Here is a 13,146-nt window from a genome sequence, read left to right as displayed (position 1 = left end):
TTACAGACATTTTAAAATATATTTTCTTAATTAGAGGAACAAGAACAAGTCACAGAAGCCTGTTTATAAAAATGGAAGTCGATGATGTGATTAATGATTATTTTTTTCTTTTGCATATTTGTCTTTGGTTATATATTAATTAATGCTAGGTATTACTTAGCCAATAATAGTTTTGTATTTGTCTTACATCTTGACATACCAATGAAGCTAGAATCATAGCACCAGTATTAGAAACCATTACAAAGCACTCAGGACTTACCATTAATAAAAAATGAAATGACCACAGAAAGTTACTGTCCCCTATTAGTTGTACACTTATAACAGCCATCTTCTTGAAATCTGCATTATGGGGGCTCCATAGTGCTCTTGCATTATTAATTTAGTGGCTAGCTGTATTAACCTTTTTCAATAATTGGGCGTAATAATATGCCAATGTCGGACACCCCTTTTTGTGGGCTTCGGCAGTGAGCCCACATCTTTTCCTGCACATGGCGCTTATAGCAAGTGAGCAATTCTGACACATACAGGTGATCTGGTCATTGCCTGTGTGTAGCAGTGCCAATCGAGTTATGGCAGCCTCTAGTCTCCCATAGAGACTTAGGAGGAGATGACACACAGGTAAATACTATATGCAGGAGATGACATACAGGTATATACTATATATAGGAGGAGATGACATACAGGTATATAGTATATACAGAAGAGATGACATACAGGTATATACTATATACAGGAGATGACACATAGGTATATACACTATACAGGAGGAGATGACATATAGCAGGTATATACTATTTACAGGGGAGATGACATACAGGTATATACTATATACAGGAAATGACATACAGGTGTATACTATATATAAGGGAGATGACAAACATGTATATACTGAGGGGAAAATGAGAGGTGTGAGGTGAAAATGAGGGGTGTGAGGTGAAAATGAAAAGGAAAATGACAGATGTGAGGTCAAAAGACAAGTATTAGGGGGGAATGAGAGGAGTGAGGGAGAAAATGAGAGATGTGAGGGGGAAAATGAGAGATGTGAGGGGGAAAGTGAGAGGCGTGATGGGAAAATAAGAGAAGTGAGGTGCTATAACTAACCACAGATATTTACTATGCCCAGGCAATGCTGGGCTCTTCAGCTAGTATATATATATATATATATATATATATATGTATATATGTTCAAATCACCCATGATCTATCTAAATCTATCTAAATCGCATGATCTATCAATAAAAAGATTAATCTGATCGGTAAACGGCATAATGAGAAAAAAAGTCAAAATGCCCGAATTGTTTTTTTGTTCGTCATGACATTGTATCTGCACCAAAATTGTATCTTTAAAAATGTCAGTTCGGCCTGCAAAAAATAAGCCCTCACCCGACCAGAGATCACAAAAATTGAGACATTATGGGTATCAGAATATGGCGCTATTTTTATTTATTTTTTTAGCAAAGTATGGAATCTTTTTTTCACCACTTAGATAAAAAAAAGAGCTTAGACATCCTTGGTGTCTATGAACTCGTAATTACCTGGATAATCATAATGGCAGGTCAGTTTTAGCATTTAGGGAACCTAGTAAAAATGCAAAACAAAAAAACACAATGTGAATGCACTTTTTTGCAATTTCACCGCGCTTGGAATCTTTTTTCCGTTTTCCAGTACACGATATGTTAAAACCAGTGGTGTTGTTCAAAAGTACAACTCATGCTGCAAAAACAAGCCCTCCCATGGCCATATTGACAAAAAAAATACATATGGCTGTGGGAAGGAGGGAAATAACCGGGCAGCACGGTGGCTCAGTGGTTAGCACTGTAGCCTTGCAGCGTTGGGGTCCTGGGTTCAAATCCCACCCAGGACAACATCTGCAAGCAGTCTGTATATTCTCCCCGTGTTTGTGTGGGTTTCCTCCGGGTTCTCCGTTTTCCTCCCACATTCCAAAAACATACTGATAGGGAATTTGGATTGTGAGCCCCATCGGGGACAGCGATGTAATGTGTGCAAACTGTAAAGCGCTGCAGAATATGTTAGCGCTATATAAAAATAAACATTATTATTACGTAAAAAACAAAAGCGCAAAAATGAAAATACCTCTGGTCATGAAGTGGTTAATGGGGTAGAAGCAAGAAAAAAATTAAGACAAATTCTACTGGTTGTGTGATTATAATTGCTAATCAGATGGACTAATTAGAAGTGATGAATGTGCAAAGGGCCTTGAATTTGTCCACTAACATCTTAGGAAACCAAGGAGACATGGTATAATTTATAAAGTGTTTATGACAGAACTCTGGCTTAAATCATTTTAGTTTGTTCACAATATTTTTAAGCAAGTCGAAAGTTGCACAATTTTTGGCATTGTCAGGTTTGGTTCAAGCCAGCAATGCCAATATAGGTGTAGCATCGGAAGGATGGGGCATGACTACAACTGCCCATCAATTTATTGAAAAGTTATATCAATATATTGTCATTAATTTCTCCAGAAATGTAGTTCAGTTTACATGGTGCCAGTTCAATGGTGCTCCTAATTTATTAATTACCGTCCACCTTTTAATGAATTAGGTCCATCATATTCCTGGTTAGGCCTTCTTCATATGTTCAATTTTCTGGTATGTGTGTCATCCTTTTTTTTTTTCATGGAAACCATAGATACCAATTATAATCTATGGTGCTGCACCATGTCCATGTGTTTGCATAGACTGTGTGTTCATGCAAAGCACACAAACATAAGACCATTTTTTTTTACCAGGAGCACGGATTACAAGAGCCAATACAAGTCTATGGGTTCTTGTAAAAACGTACAGCACACAGATGGCATCTGTGGATAATCTGTATTCTGTACGTGTTTAACATCGCAAAGTATAGGAAAAACTTTGGAATTGGCTTTTCATAAACCATACCGAAAAAAAACGATGAAACGTTGAAGACTCACTGATGGCACACTGATGGAACATTGATGACACATGGATGACACACTGATGGCACATTGATCCTAAACACTGATTACAACTGTACCATTCTTTTCGGGACCCCGGTATTATATGGATGTGTAAGGGCCTTAGCCTGTATACAGTGTCTTGTTGGGTGAAGCAAAACTATAGACCCAACTTAAAGAAAATAAAATGCAAAGAAGCGCATGAAACAATGGTCATAGCAATGTAAGAGATAACCACTGGGCTCAATAATAGGTTTCTCAAACCTCCAATAGTAAAATAAAGTCAAGATTAATGGATTTTGTATTCTTGAAAGATTTCATTTTCAGCTACAATCGATTATTTATTTCATTATATATATATATATATATATATATATATATATATATATATATATATACTTTCTTTGTTATGTACATTTCCAGTATCTTATTTAACTACTGTAGAATACCTCTTACTAGATATCTTCTTGACACATCTTAGGCAACCGCAAGAAAAAAGTGTCTGATGATCATCATAAAAGTTGTGTATATAGTTAATTATCAGCCATTCATACTATATGTTTATGGTAACAGTTTAGTATTGTTAACATAAAAATACGCTTACAACTGGTTTTATATTCTTACGCTCTAATTAGATCTTATTACAGCTAAATGTTAGTACATAGCTATAACCTTTCATCCAATATGGAATATTTATTGTTTAAATTTTCTTTGGGGACAAGAGCTTAAAGATAAGGGAGAGTTTTCTTCACAGTTTTCGCAAAACTAATACATGAAAAATATTTCTTTGTGATCAAATATTAAAGTATTGAATATCAATAACAACATTTTTTTAAATGAACAAGTCACATGATTTTTAGAGTTATCAAATAGATAAAATGCAAGTCTCTTCTGATATTTCAATTTTAGTGTCGACTTCATTGTGTTTGTTGCATTTCTCAATAACAACCACTAGAGGGTAGACTTGTCATCCAGTAGATTACTCAGTCTATACCAGAGAATGTGCTCATGTCAGCTGTGCGCTCTCCTCCCCCTGGCTCAGTGATTCACCCTCCCATCGTCTCTCACACAAAGAAGAGCTGCAGCCCTGATGAGAGCCGTGTGGATCGTGCTTTTCTTCAGATGGATTATCTTTTTGGGAATATGGACGGATAAATTCATCACCCTCATGCAGCTTGGATTACACAGGATCTACATGACATCAAATATCAAGACAATCATTTAAGATATGGACATCAGAGGCTTTTGTCAGTGCTGGAAATGGCAAGTAGTCTGCTCCTTTCTCCTGTGTAGCTGGGGCTGGGTCTCTGGGCAGCTTCGTTATTCTATTGTTGAGGAGTCTGAGCCGGGGACATTGGTAGGAAATGTAGCTCAGGATCTGGGGATAAAACGTGCAGAGCTCTCTCAGCGCAGGATTCATCTGAGGTCTGAGAAATACCAAAGATATTTCAGTGTAAATCAGGCAAATGGAGGGCTAGTTGTGAAGGACAGGATTGATAGGGAGAGCCTGTGTGGATCTAGTCCCAGCTGTTTACTGCAGATAGAGGTTGTGGCTGAGAATCCTGTGGAGATTTTTACTCTGGAAATAGAGATTCTGGATATTAATGATAATTCTCCCACATTCTCATCTATTCATCGCATTATTGAGATCACTGAATTACTAGCAAGTCCTGGTGCTCGGTTTGCATTGGAGATTTCTGAGGATTTAGATGTTGGTGTGAATGGTGTCAGTCAGTATACACTGAATACAAATCCTTATTTCTCATTGTCTGTGAAGAATCGTAAGGATGGAACGCTCATCCCTCAGCTGAAACTAGAAAAGGTTTTAGACAGAGAAGAAAAACAAGAACATCGCCTCATTCTCACAGCTATTGATGGAGGAGAACCGGCCAGATCAGGGACCTGCAGAATAACAATCGTTGTATTAGATATTAATGATAATCCTCCAGTCTTTAATCAGTCAGTTTATAAAATCAGCATTAGGGAAAATCTGCCTCTGAATACTGTGATATTAACATTAAATGCAACAGATCAGGATGACGGAGCAAATGGTGAAATTCAATTTACTTTTGATGATCATACATCTAAATCTGCTAGAGAAATATTTTCTTTAAATGAAAAAAATGGAGAGATTTCTATTGAAGGACATGTGGATTTTGAGAAACAATACTTTTATGAATTGTCTATTAAAGCAGATGACAGAGGTTTTCCAAAATTAGAAGGGAACTGCATAGTTCATATAGATGTGGAAGATGTTAATGATAATTCTCCAGAAATTTCATTTTCCACAGTGGCAGTAAATATTCCAGAAAATGCTTCAACAGGATCAGTTGTAGGATTTATTAATATAAAAGATGAGGATTCAGGAAAGAATGGAGAAATTAAATTGAATTTATCACCAAATTTGCCTTTTAAAATTAGATTGCATCAGAATCGTTATGCATTGGTCACTGATGGGAATCTGGATAGAGAGGAAACCGCCCAATACACTATAGAGCTGACAGCCTCTGATTTAGGGTCTCCTCCTCTATACAGTAAAACAAGCATCACCTTCAGTGTGTCAGATATTAATGATAATGCTGCAGTGTTCACACAGTCTACTTATAATGCTTTCATTAAGGAGAACAGTGACCCCGGGACTCTTCTATGTACAGTATCTGCTACTGACCTAGATGAGGGGGTTAATTCTGATCTGGTTTACTCCATAGTTGAGAGTCAGATTGACGGCTCCTCTGTCTCCTCCTTTGTGTACATTCATTCTAATGATGGGAATTTATATGCTCAGCGATCCTTTGACTATGAGCAGATCCAGGTATTACAAATCACCATAAAGGTAGAAGACTCAGGATCTCCACAGTTGTCTTCCACTGTCCCCGTCTTTATCTTCATTCTGGATACAAATGACAATCCCCCCTCTCTGCTGTATCCAGAGCACTCTGAGGACCTCATTGTCCAAGAGAGGATTCCCAAGTCTACAAGTGCTGGATATCTGGTGACAAAACTGTCCGCAGTGGATCTGGACTCTGGTCACAATGCCTGGTTGGTGTTTACTCTCATTGACCCCATCAATTATTCCTCATTTCAAGTATCTAAACTCACAGGAGAGGTGAGAACTGTAAGAAGATTACAGGAAACCGAGAACATGGAGCAACAACTTGTCATTTCTATCAGCGATCAGGGGACTCCTCCATTATCCACCACAGTGACTGTACTTGTCAGTATAGTGGATGAAATTATAGTGGAAAGACCGAAATCTGGAGACTTCCTGGCCAATTCCAAACCCCCATCAGATATGACTCTGTATCTAATCATCTCCCTAGTGGCCATCAGCTTAGTGTCACTTGTCACCTTCATGATATTATTGGTGAAATGTCTGAGGAAAGACAGTTATGATTACAGCAGTAGTTGCTGTATTCTTGGTGGATCTCAATCCAAATCCTACACAGATCAGTATCAGCCGACTCTGTACCTGAACACAGACGGGACCTTAAAATACATGGAGGTCAGGATGGTTCCTCCAGGGTCCCAGGGGCAGAGTTACCAAACTAATTTACCCCCAGTCATTAATCAACAAGATTTTAATGTCATTAAACCTTTGGATTTTCCAAAATTACATGATGTTGGTCAAGATATGTCTCCTGGAGGGAATTGCTCAAATGAATCCAACAATGTAAGTGAAAGCTGTTCTTAAATTATTTTTTTCTAATTTGTATTGAAAATATCAATAACATTAGTGGAAAATAAGACAATATGTGAATAGTATGGATGATAAAGGATAATCGTTTCTGATATTTTTGGTATTTTGTTTGTTTTTTTACATCATAATTATGTAACAGAGAGATATAAGATTTTGAAAATGTACTAAAAATCACGTAGCAAGAAGTAGTGGTTTTCCAGTGACAATCTTGTATCTGTACTTTATATGTATTCTTTATTTCTATACATATATATATATATATATACATATATATATATATATATATATATAAAAATAAGCAAATGAAGGCAGCACTCCAACTCCTCTTGAAGGTGAATGTGACTTTATTCAACCCACATCTCTGTGCGACGTTTCGGCTCACACTGAGCCTTTTTCAAGGCTTGAAAAAGGCTCAGTGTGAGCCGAAACGTCGCACAGAGATGTGGGTTGAATAAAGTCACATTCACCTTCAAGAGGAGTTGGAGTGCTGCCTTAATTTGCTTATTTTTGTATACATGTGGGCAAATGAGTGGACCATCTTGCCCAGGAGGCCAGGCACCCACCGGTGAGCATTGTGCTGTTCCAATTTTTATGATTTATATATATATATATATATATATCCATGGTCTATAAATTTGCTTTTGTTTTATTTGGAATTGAAATATTTTTTATCCAAAAAATATTTTACATCTAACAAGTGATTTATTTGAATTTAAATGCAACTTTTCCACTTTTGCCATCCCTTTCTGAGTTACTATTTGTTGTAGTTCAGATATGCACAACTTAAAAGTTGGGGGCCATATGCAGCCCTCATTGCCTTTCAGTGCGGCCCTTAAGGCCCCTTCACATTAAGCGACGCTGCAGCGATACCGACAACGATCCGGATCGCTGCAGCGTCGCTGTTTGGTCACTGGAGAGCTGTCACACAGACCGCTCTCCAGCGACCAACGATGCCGGTAACCAGGGTAAACATCGGGTAACTAAGCGCAGGGCCGCGCTTAGTAACCCGATGTTTACCCTGGTTACCATCCTAAAAGTTAAAAAAAACAAACGCTACATACTTACCTAACGCTGTCTGTCCTCCAGCGCTGTGCTCTGCTCTCCTCCTGTACTGTCTGTGAGCACAGCGGCCGGAAAGCAGAGCGGTGACGTCACCGCTCTGCTTTCCGGCTGACCGACGCTCACAGCCAGTACAGTAGGAGTGCAGAGCACAGCGCTGGAGGACAGACAGCGGTAGGTAAGCATGTAGCGTTTGTTTTTTTTACTTTTAGTACACGCCTGCGCAAAGCAATCTTGCCTTGTGCAGGCATGTACGATGGAGGACAGAGAATGAACTTCAATCCAATATTGCAGCCAGCATGCAGCCAGCGGGTAAGGAAAGGGTGAATCAAACACCTGAAAACTCCGCCCATATGACCCAAAACCAGTCCCGCCAAATTCAGGTGACAGGTTCCCTTTAAGGTGATATTCGCACAAGCATCAGGATTCTTTGGGAATCATTGAAAAATAAATCTGAAAAATCTAATTGAAATGTATGTCATACCATTAGACTAAACTGATATTTATATGAAATTAGTTCTATATCTGTTATCAAATAAAGGCATAGTAAGAAAGAAATGTCAGTATGATAGTGCTATGTTCCATCTATAAGACTGCTCAGTAAAGATGACACCTATGAATACATTACACATAAGGCAACCTTTTACTGTCTGATATAATAAAATTAAAAAAGTAGAGAATAGATTATTGGTTAAGATATTTGCCTCGTTACTATATTATATATTTTCCTTTTTAAAAATCCATATAGTTTTCCTTATTTTGCAGAACTATATCCAGAAACAAATAGATATTGCAACTGGCTGACGAATGGAAGCTGCAACATGTGGGTCCATTCTAACATCATATTATGTGACTTATATTATCCCTCTTGCAATAAAAATAACACATACATTTGGTAATTTTTTACCAATAAGTTAAAGAATATTTAAAAGCATACACACTGTTATTCAGTAAATTAAGAGCAATACTTTGAAATCTAGTAAAGCATATTACAAAGGAAAATCTCTACAAATTCTAAAATAAATTAACATAACTAGATTCATAAACTTTCTTGCTCAGGAACATGTTATGACATTACTAATTAATCATAAAACAAACCTTAATGATCATATGCAACTCAAGCAGGTTGATTTGGATAAATTAAGAAGCAAAAGTCAACTTTGGAAATAATAAGGCATATTCTACTCTTGAAGGAATAAAGATCACAAAAATGGAACATGTTGTGCAGAAAATAAAAACAGAGACAAAATAAGACCTTAAAACTGGAGAATAAAACAATGACCAATGTTAAGTTCTAGAAATAGATAATAGTTTTAGTCATTTTTAGAATATATTTTAGAATTTGTAATTCTCCCTAATGGCCACTAGAGGGTAGACTTGTCATCCAGAAGATTACTCAGTCTATACCAGAGAATGTGCTCATGTCAGCTCTGCGCTCTCCTCCCCCTGGCTCAGTGATTCACCCTCCCATCGTCTCTCACACAAAGAAGAGCTGCAGCCCTGATGAGAGCCGTGTGGATCGTGCTTTTCTTCAGATGGATTATATTTTTGGGAATATGGACAGATAAATTCATCACCTTAATGCAGCTTGGAATACACAGGATCTACATGACATCAAATATCAAGACAATCATTTAAGATATGGACGTCAGAGGCTTTTGTCAGTGCTGGAAATGGCAAGTAGTCTGCTCCTTTCTCCTGTGTAGCTGGGGCTGGGTCTCTGGGCAGCTTCGTTATTCTATTGTTGAGGAGTCTGAGCCGGGGACATTGGTAGGAAATGTAGCTCAGGATCTGGGGATAAAACGTGCAGAGCTCTCTCAGCGCAGGATACATCTGAGATCTGAGAAATACCAAAGATATTTCAGTGTAAATCAGGCAAATGGAGGGCTGGTTGTGAAGGACAGGATTGATAGGGAGAGCCTGTGTGGATCTAGTCCCAGCTGTTTACTGCAGATAGAGGTTGTGGCTGAGAATCCTGTGGAGATTTTTACCCTAGAAATAGAGATTCTGGATATTAATGATAATTCTCCCACATTTTTGTCTTTTAATTACAGCATTCATATCACAGAGCTTGTAACAAGCCCTGGTGCATGGTTTGCATTAGAGATTGCAGAGGATTTAGATGTCGGTGTGAATGGTGTCAGTCAGTATACACTGAATACAAATCCTTATTTCTCATTGTCTGTGAAGAATCGTAAGGATGGAACGCTCATCCCTCAGCTGATACTAGAAAAGGTTTTAGACAGAGAAGAAAAACAAGAGCATCACCTTATTCTCACAGCTATTGATGGAGGAGAACCGGCCAGATCAGGGACCTGCAGAATAACAATCGTTGTATTAGATATTAATGATAATCCTCCAGTCTTTAATCAGTCGGTTTATAAAATCAGCATTAGGGAAAATCTGCCATTAAAATCTACAGTATTCATTTTAAATGCCACTGACCATGATGATGGAATAAATGGAGAAATTGAGTATGCTTATGATGGTCACACATCGAAATCAGCAAGGAAATTATTTGCTTTGAATGAGAACACTGGAGAGGTTTATGCCACTGGATTAGTTGATTTTGAAGAACAAAGCTTTTACGAATTATCTGTTAAGGCAGAAGACAAAGGATTTCCCAAATTACAGGGAAAATGCATAGTTCAAGTAGAAATAGAAGATGTAAATGACAATGCCCCTGAAATTAAATTCACCCCAGTTACTAATCATATTCCAGAAAATGCTCAATCTGGGGATGTTTTGGGATATATTATTGTGAAGGACAAAGATTCTGGAAAAAATGGTGAAATTAAACTGAGTATGTCACCAAATGTGCCTTTTCAGATCAGACCACATAAAAATCGTTATGTATTAGTCACAGATGGTAATCTGGATAGAGAGGAAACCCCCCAATACACTATAGAGCTGACAGCCTCTGATTTAGGGTCTCCTCCTCTATACAGTAAAACAAGCGTCACCCTCGGGGTGTCAGATATTAATGATAATGCTCCAGTGTTCACACAGTCTACTTATAATGCTTTTATTAAGGAGAACAGTGACCCCGGGACTCTTCTATGTACAGTATCTGCTACTGACCTAGATGAGGGGGTTAATTCTGATCTGGTTTACTCCATAGTTGAGAGTCAGATTGACGGCTCCTCTGTCTCTTCCTTTGTGTACATTAATTCTAATGATGGGAATATATATGCTCAGCGATCCTTTGATTATGAACAGATCCAGGTATTACAAATCACCATAAAGGTAGAAGACTCAGGATCGCCACAGTTATCTTCCACTGTCCCCGTCTTTATCTTCATTCTGGATACAAATGACAATCCCCCCTCTCTGCTGTATCCAGAGCACTCTGAGGACCTCATTGTCCAAGAGAAAATTCCCAAGTCTACAAGTGCTGGATATCTAGTGACAAAACTGTCCGCAGTGGATCTGGACTCTGGTCACAATGCCTGGTTGGTGTTTACTCTCATTGACCCCATCAACTATTCCTCATTTCAAGTGTCTAGACTCACAGGAGAGGTGAGAACTGTAAGAGGATTACAGGAGACCGAGAACATGGAGCAACAACTTGTCATTTCTATCAGTGACCAGGGGACTCCTCCATTATCCACCACAGTGACTGTACTTCTCAGTATAGCGGATGAGGTTATAGTGGAAAGACCAAAATCTGGAGACTTCCTGACCAATTCCAAACCCCCATCAGATATGACTCTGTATCTAATCATCTCCCTAGTGGCCATCAGCTTAGTGTCACTTGTCACCTTCATGATATTATTGGTGAAATGTCTGAGGAAGGACAGTTATGATTACAGCAATAGTTGCTGTATTCTTGGTGGTTCCCAATCCAAATCCTACACAGATCAGTATCAGCCGGCTCTGTACCTGAACACAGACGGGACCTTAAAATACATGGAGGTCAGGATGGTTCCCCCAGGATGCCAGGGACAGAGTTACCAAACTAATTTACCTCCAGTCCTGGAGCAACAAGATTTCAGTATTGTGCAGCCTCTAAATTATCCTCAATTAAAAGATATATACCAAGAAGCCTCAACTGAAGGGAATTCATCAAATGATGCAAACATCGTAAGTCTCAATAATAAATTATTATAATATATTTAGTAGTGTACAGCCAGACCTAAAGTGGTGATGTAATACAATTTTAATGCATACTGTTTTACTACAATTTTTAATTATTATTACATTATTTTATCAATGTCTAACATTACCAGCTGCTAACATAATGTTGGGATTTAGAGGCAGTAGTTGCTCCAGGTTGTGTCTCGTGGTTTTACTACCACACAGTAGCTCAATAGTACTGACAATTGAATAGTTTTGTTAATGAGTCTACTTACAGAACTTTTCCTTTTTCAACTTGACAAAATCTTACAGTATTCAGAAGTAAATGTATTCTAATTCTGAATCTTGTGCTGCCATTTACTTTATGGATCTTAAGACTAGAGCAAATGGTCATTATATTAAGATTTAGCTAATTTTGTTTAGAATCTGTATGGTCCTGAATTTTTTTATTGGTTGCCCTACTTTTTTCCATGTTCTATAACTTTTGTGCCTTTTTTGACATGGGGGCATGGCTCTACCATGTCGGGGCATGGCTTTACCATGCCGGGGCATGCCTTAGCAGAAAAAAGGTGTAGCTTGAAATGTGACACAATGTTGCAGAAATAATGAGGCAACATTGTGATACAAATTTCTAGCACAAAGTAAACCAATGAATAGATAGAGGAATCGGACTGGAGAGTCTAAAGGTGTGTCAGATATATTAAACAACGTGAGCTACTTTAAGAAACCTGGCACATTTGAAGCTTGCGCTTAATCTTAGAAATTGTATTGAGAAATATTCCCAACATTTGCAGATAAAGTGAAAGATTTATGAAGATGTTTATTTCTACTGAGTGTTGTAGATAAGATCGATCATATTTTTCTATATTTTTTCACAATTTCTGGACTTTATTTTAATGCATTTTTATGAATGATTATATATGATTAAAGAAACTTAAAATGTATTAATTGATTTTTCTGAATTTTTTTAATCATTGGGATGTAGTGATAAAACATCACGCTTCGCATGGCAGTGGATGCAAGATCCATTAAGATTGTCATGTGTTTCATCATTTTAATTAAAATTTGTATTTTTTTAGTAGTTGATGCTAAAAACCATTGTGTTATAAATGAGAAATGGACACAAAAACAGAGGGATGTATATATTTTTAAATCTTACTCTTTTACAATTGCTTTGCCAATCTGATAGCAGAATATATGCATTTATGTATCATACATAATTCGAATGGTAACCATTTACAGGCAAGGAACCTGAAGTAGAAAGTTGCCTTATTTTCAAATTTTATACTATTATCTACTACTTTTTTCACATCCAGTGGTGACATGTGGCTCCTACATACGGTAGTAAAAGATCAATTTACGGCGTTAACTAAATTAA

The 13,146-nt window shown here is 37.6% G+C and overlaps 1 protein-coding gene across 23 annotated transcripts in view; it reads left to right on the top strand.

Annotated features, from left to right (window-relative positions):
* LOC138675454 (protocadherin gamma-A4-like) overlaps positions 1 to 13,146 on the top strand; it is a 732,953-nt gene that overhangs the window by 473,037 nt on the left and 246,770 nt on the right. For 2 of the 23 annotated variants that reach the window (XM_069763669.1, XM_069763661.1), the window contains exon 1: positions 9,252 to 11,774. The exons of 20 other annotated variants lie outside the window; for them this stretch is intronic. In XM_069763669.1, the coding sequence (XP_069619770.1) occupies positions 9,333 to 11,774 (2,442 nt within the window). In that variant the 5' untranslated portion in view covers positions 9,252 to 9,332. Of the gene's footprint in view, positions 1 to 4,010; positions 6,606 to 9,251; positions 11,775 to 13,146 lie in introns of those variants that run through there. One more of the 23 variants, XM_069763659.1, reaches the window with a different exon arrangement.

This window comes from Ranitomeya imitator, chromosome 4, assembly GCF_032444005.1.
Source record: "Ranitomeya imitator isolate aRanImi1 chromosome 4, aRanImi1.pri, whole genome shotgun sequence".
In the NCBI taxonomy this organism is placed as follows: domain Eukaryota; kingdom Metazoa; phylum Chordata; class Amphibia; order Anura; family Dendrobatidae; genus Ranitomeya; species Ranitomeya imitator.
Note: the sequence above shows the minus strand (reverse complement) of the source record. Positions and strands in the feature narration are given on the sequence as shown.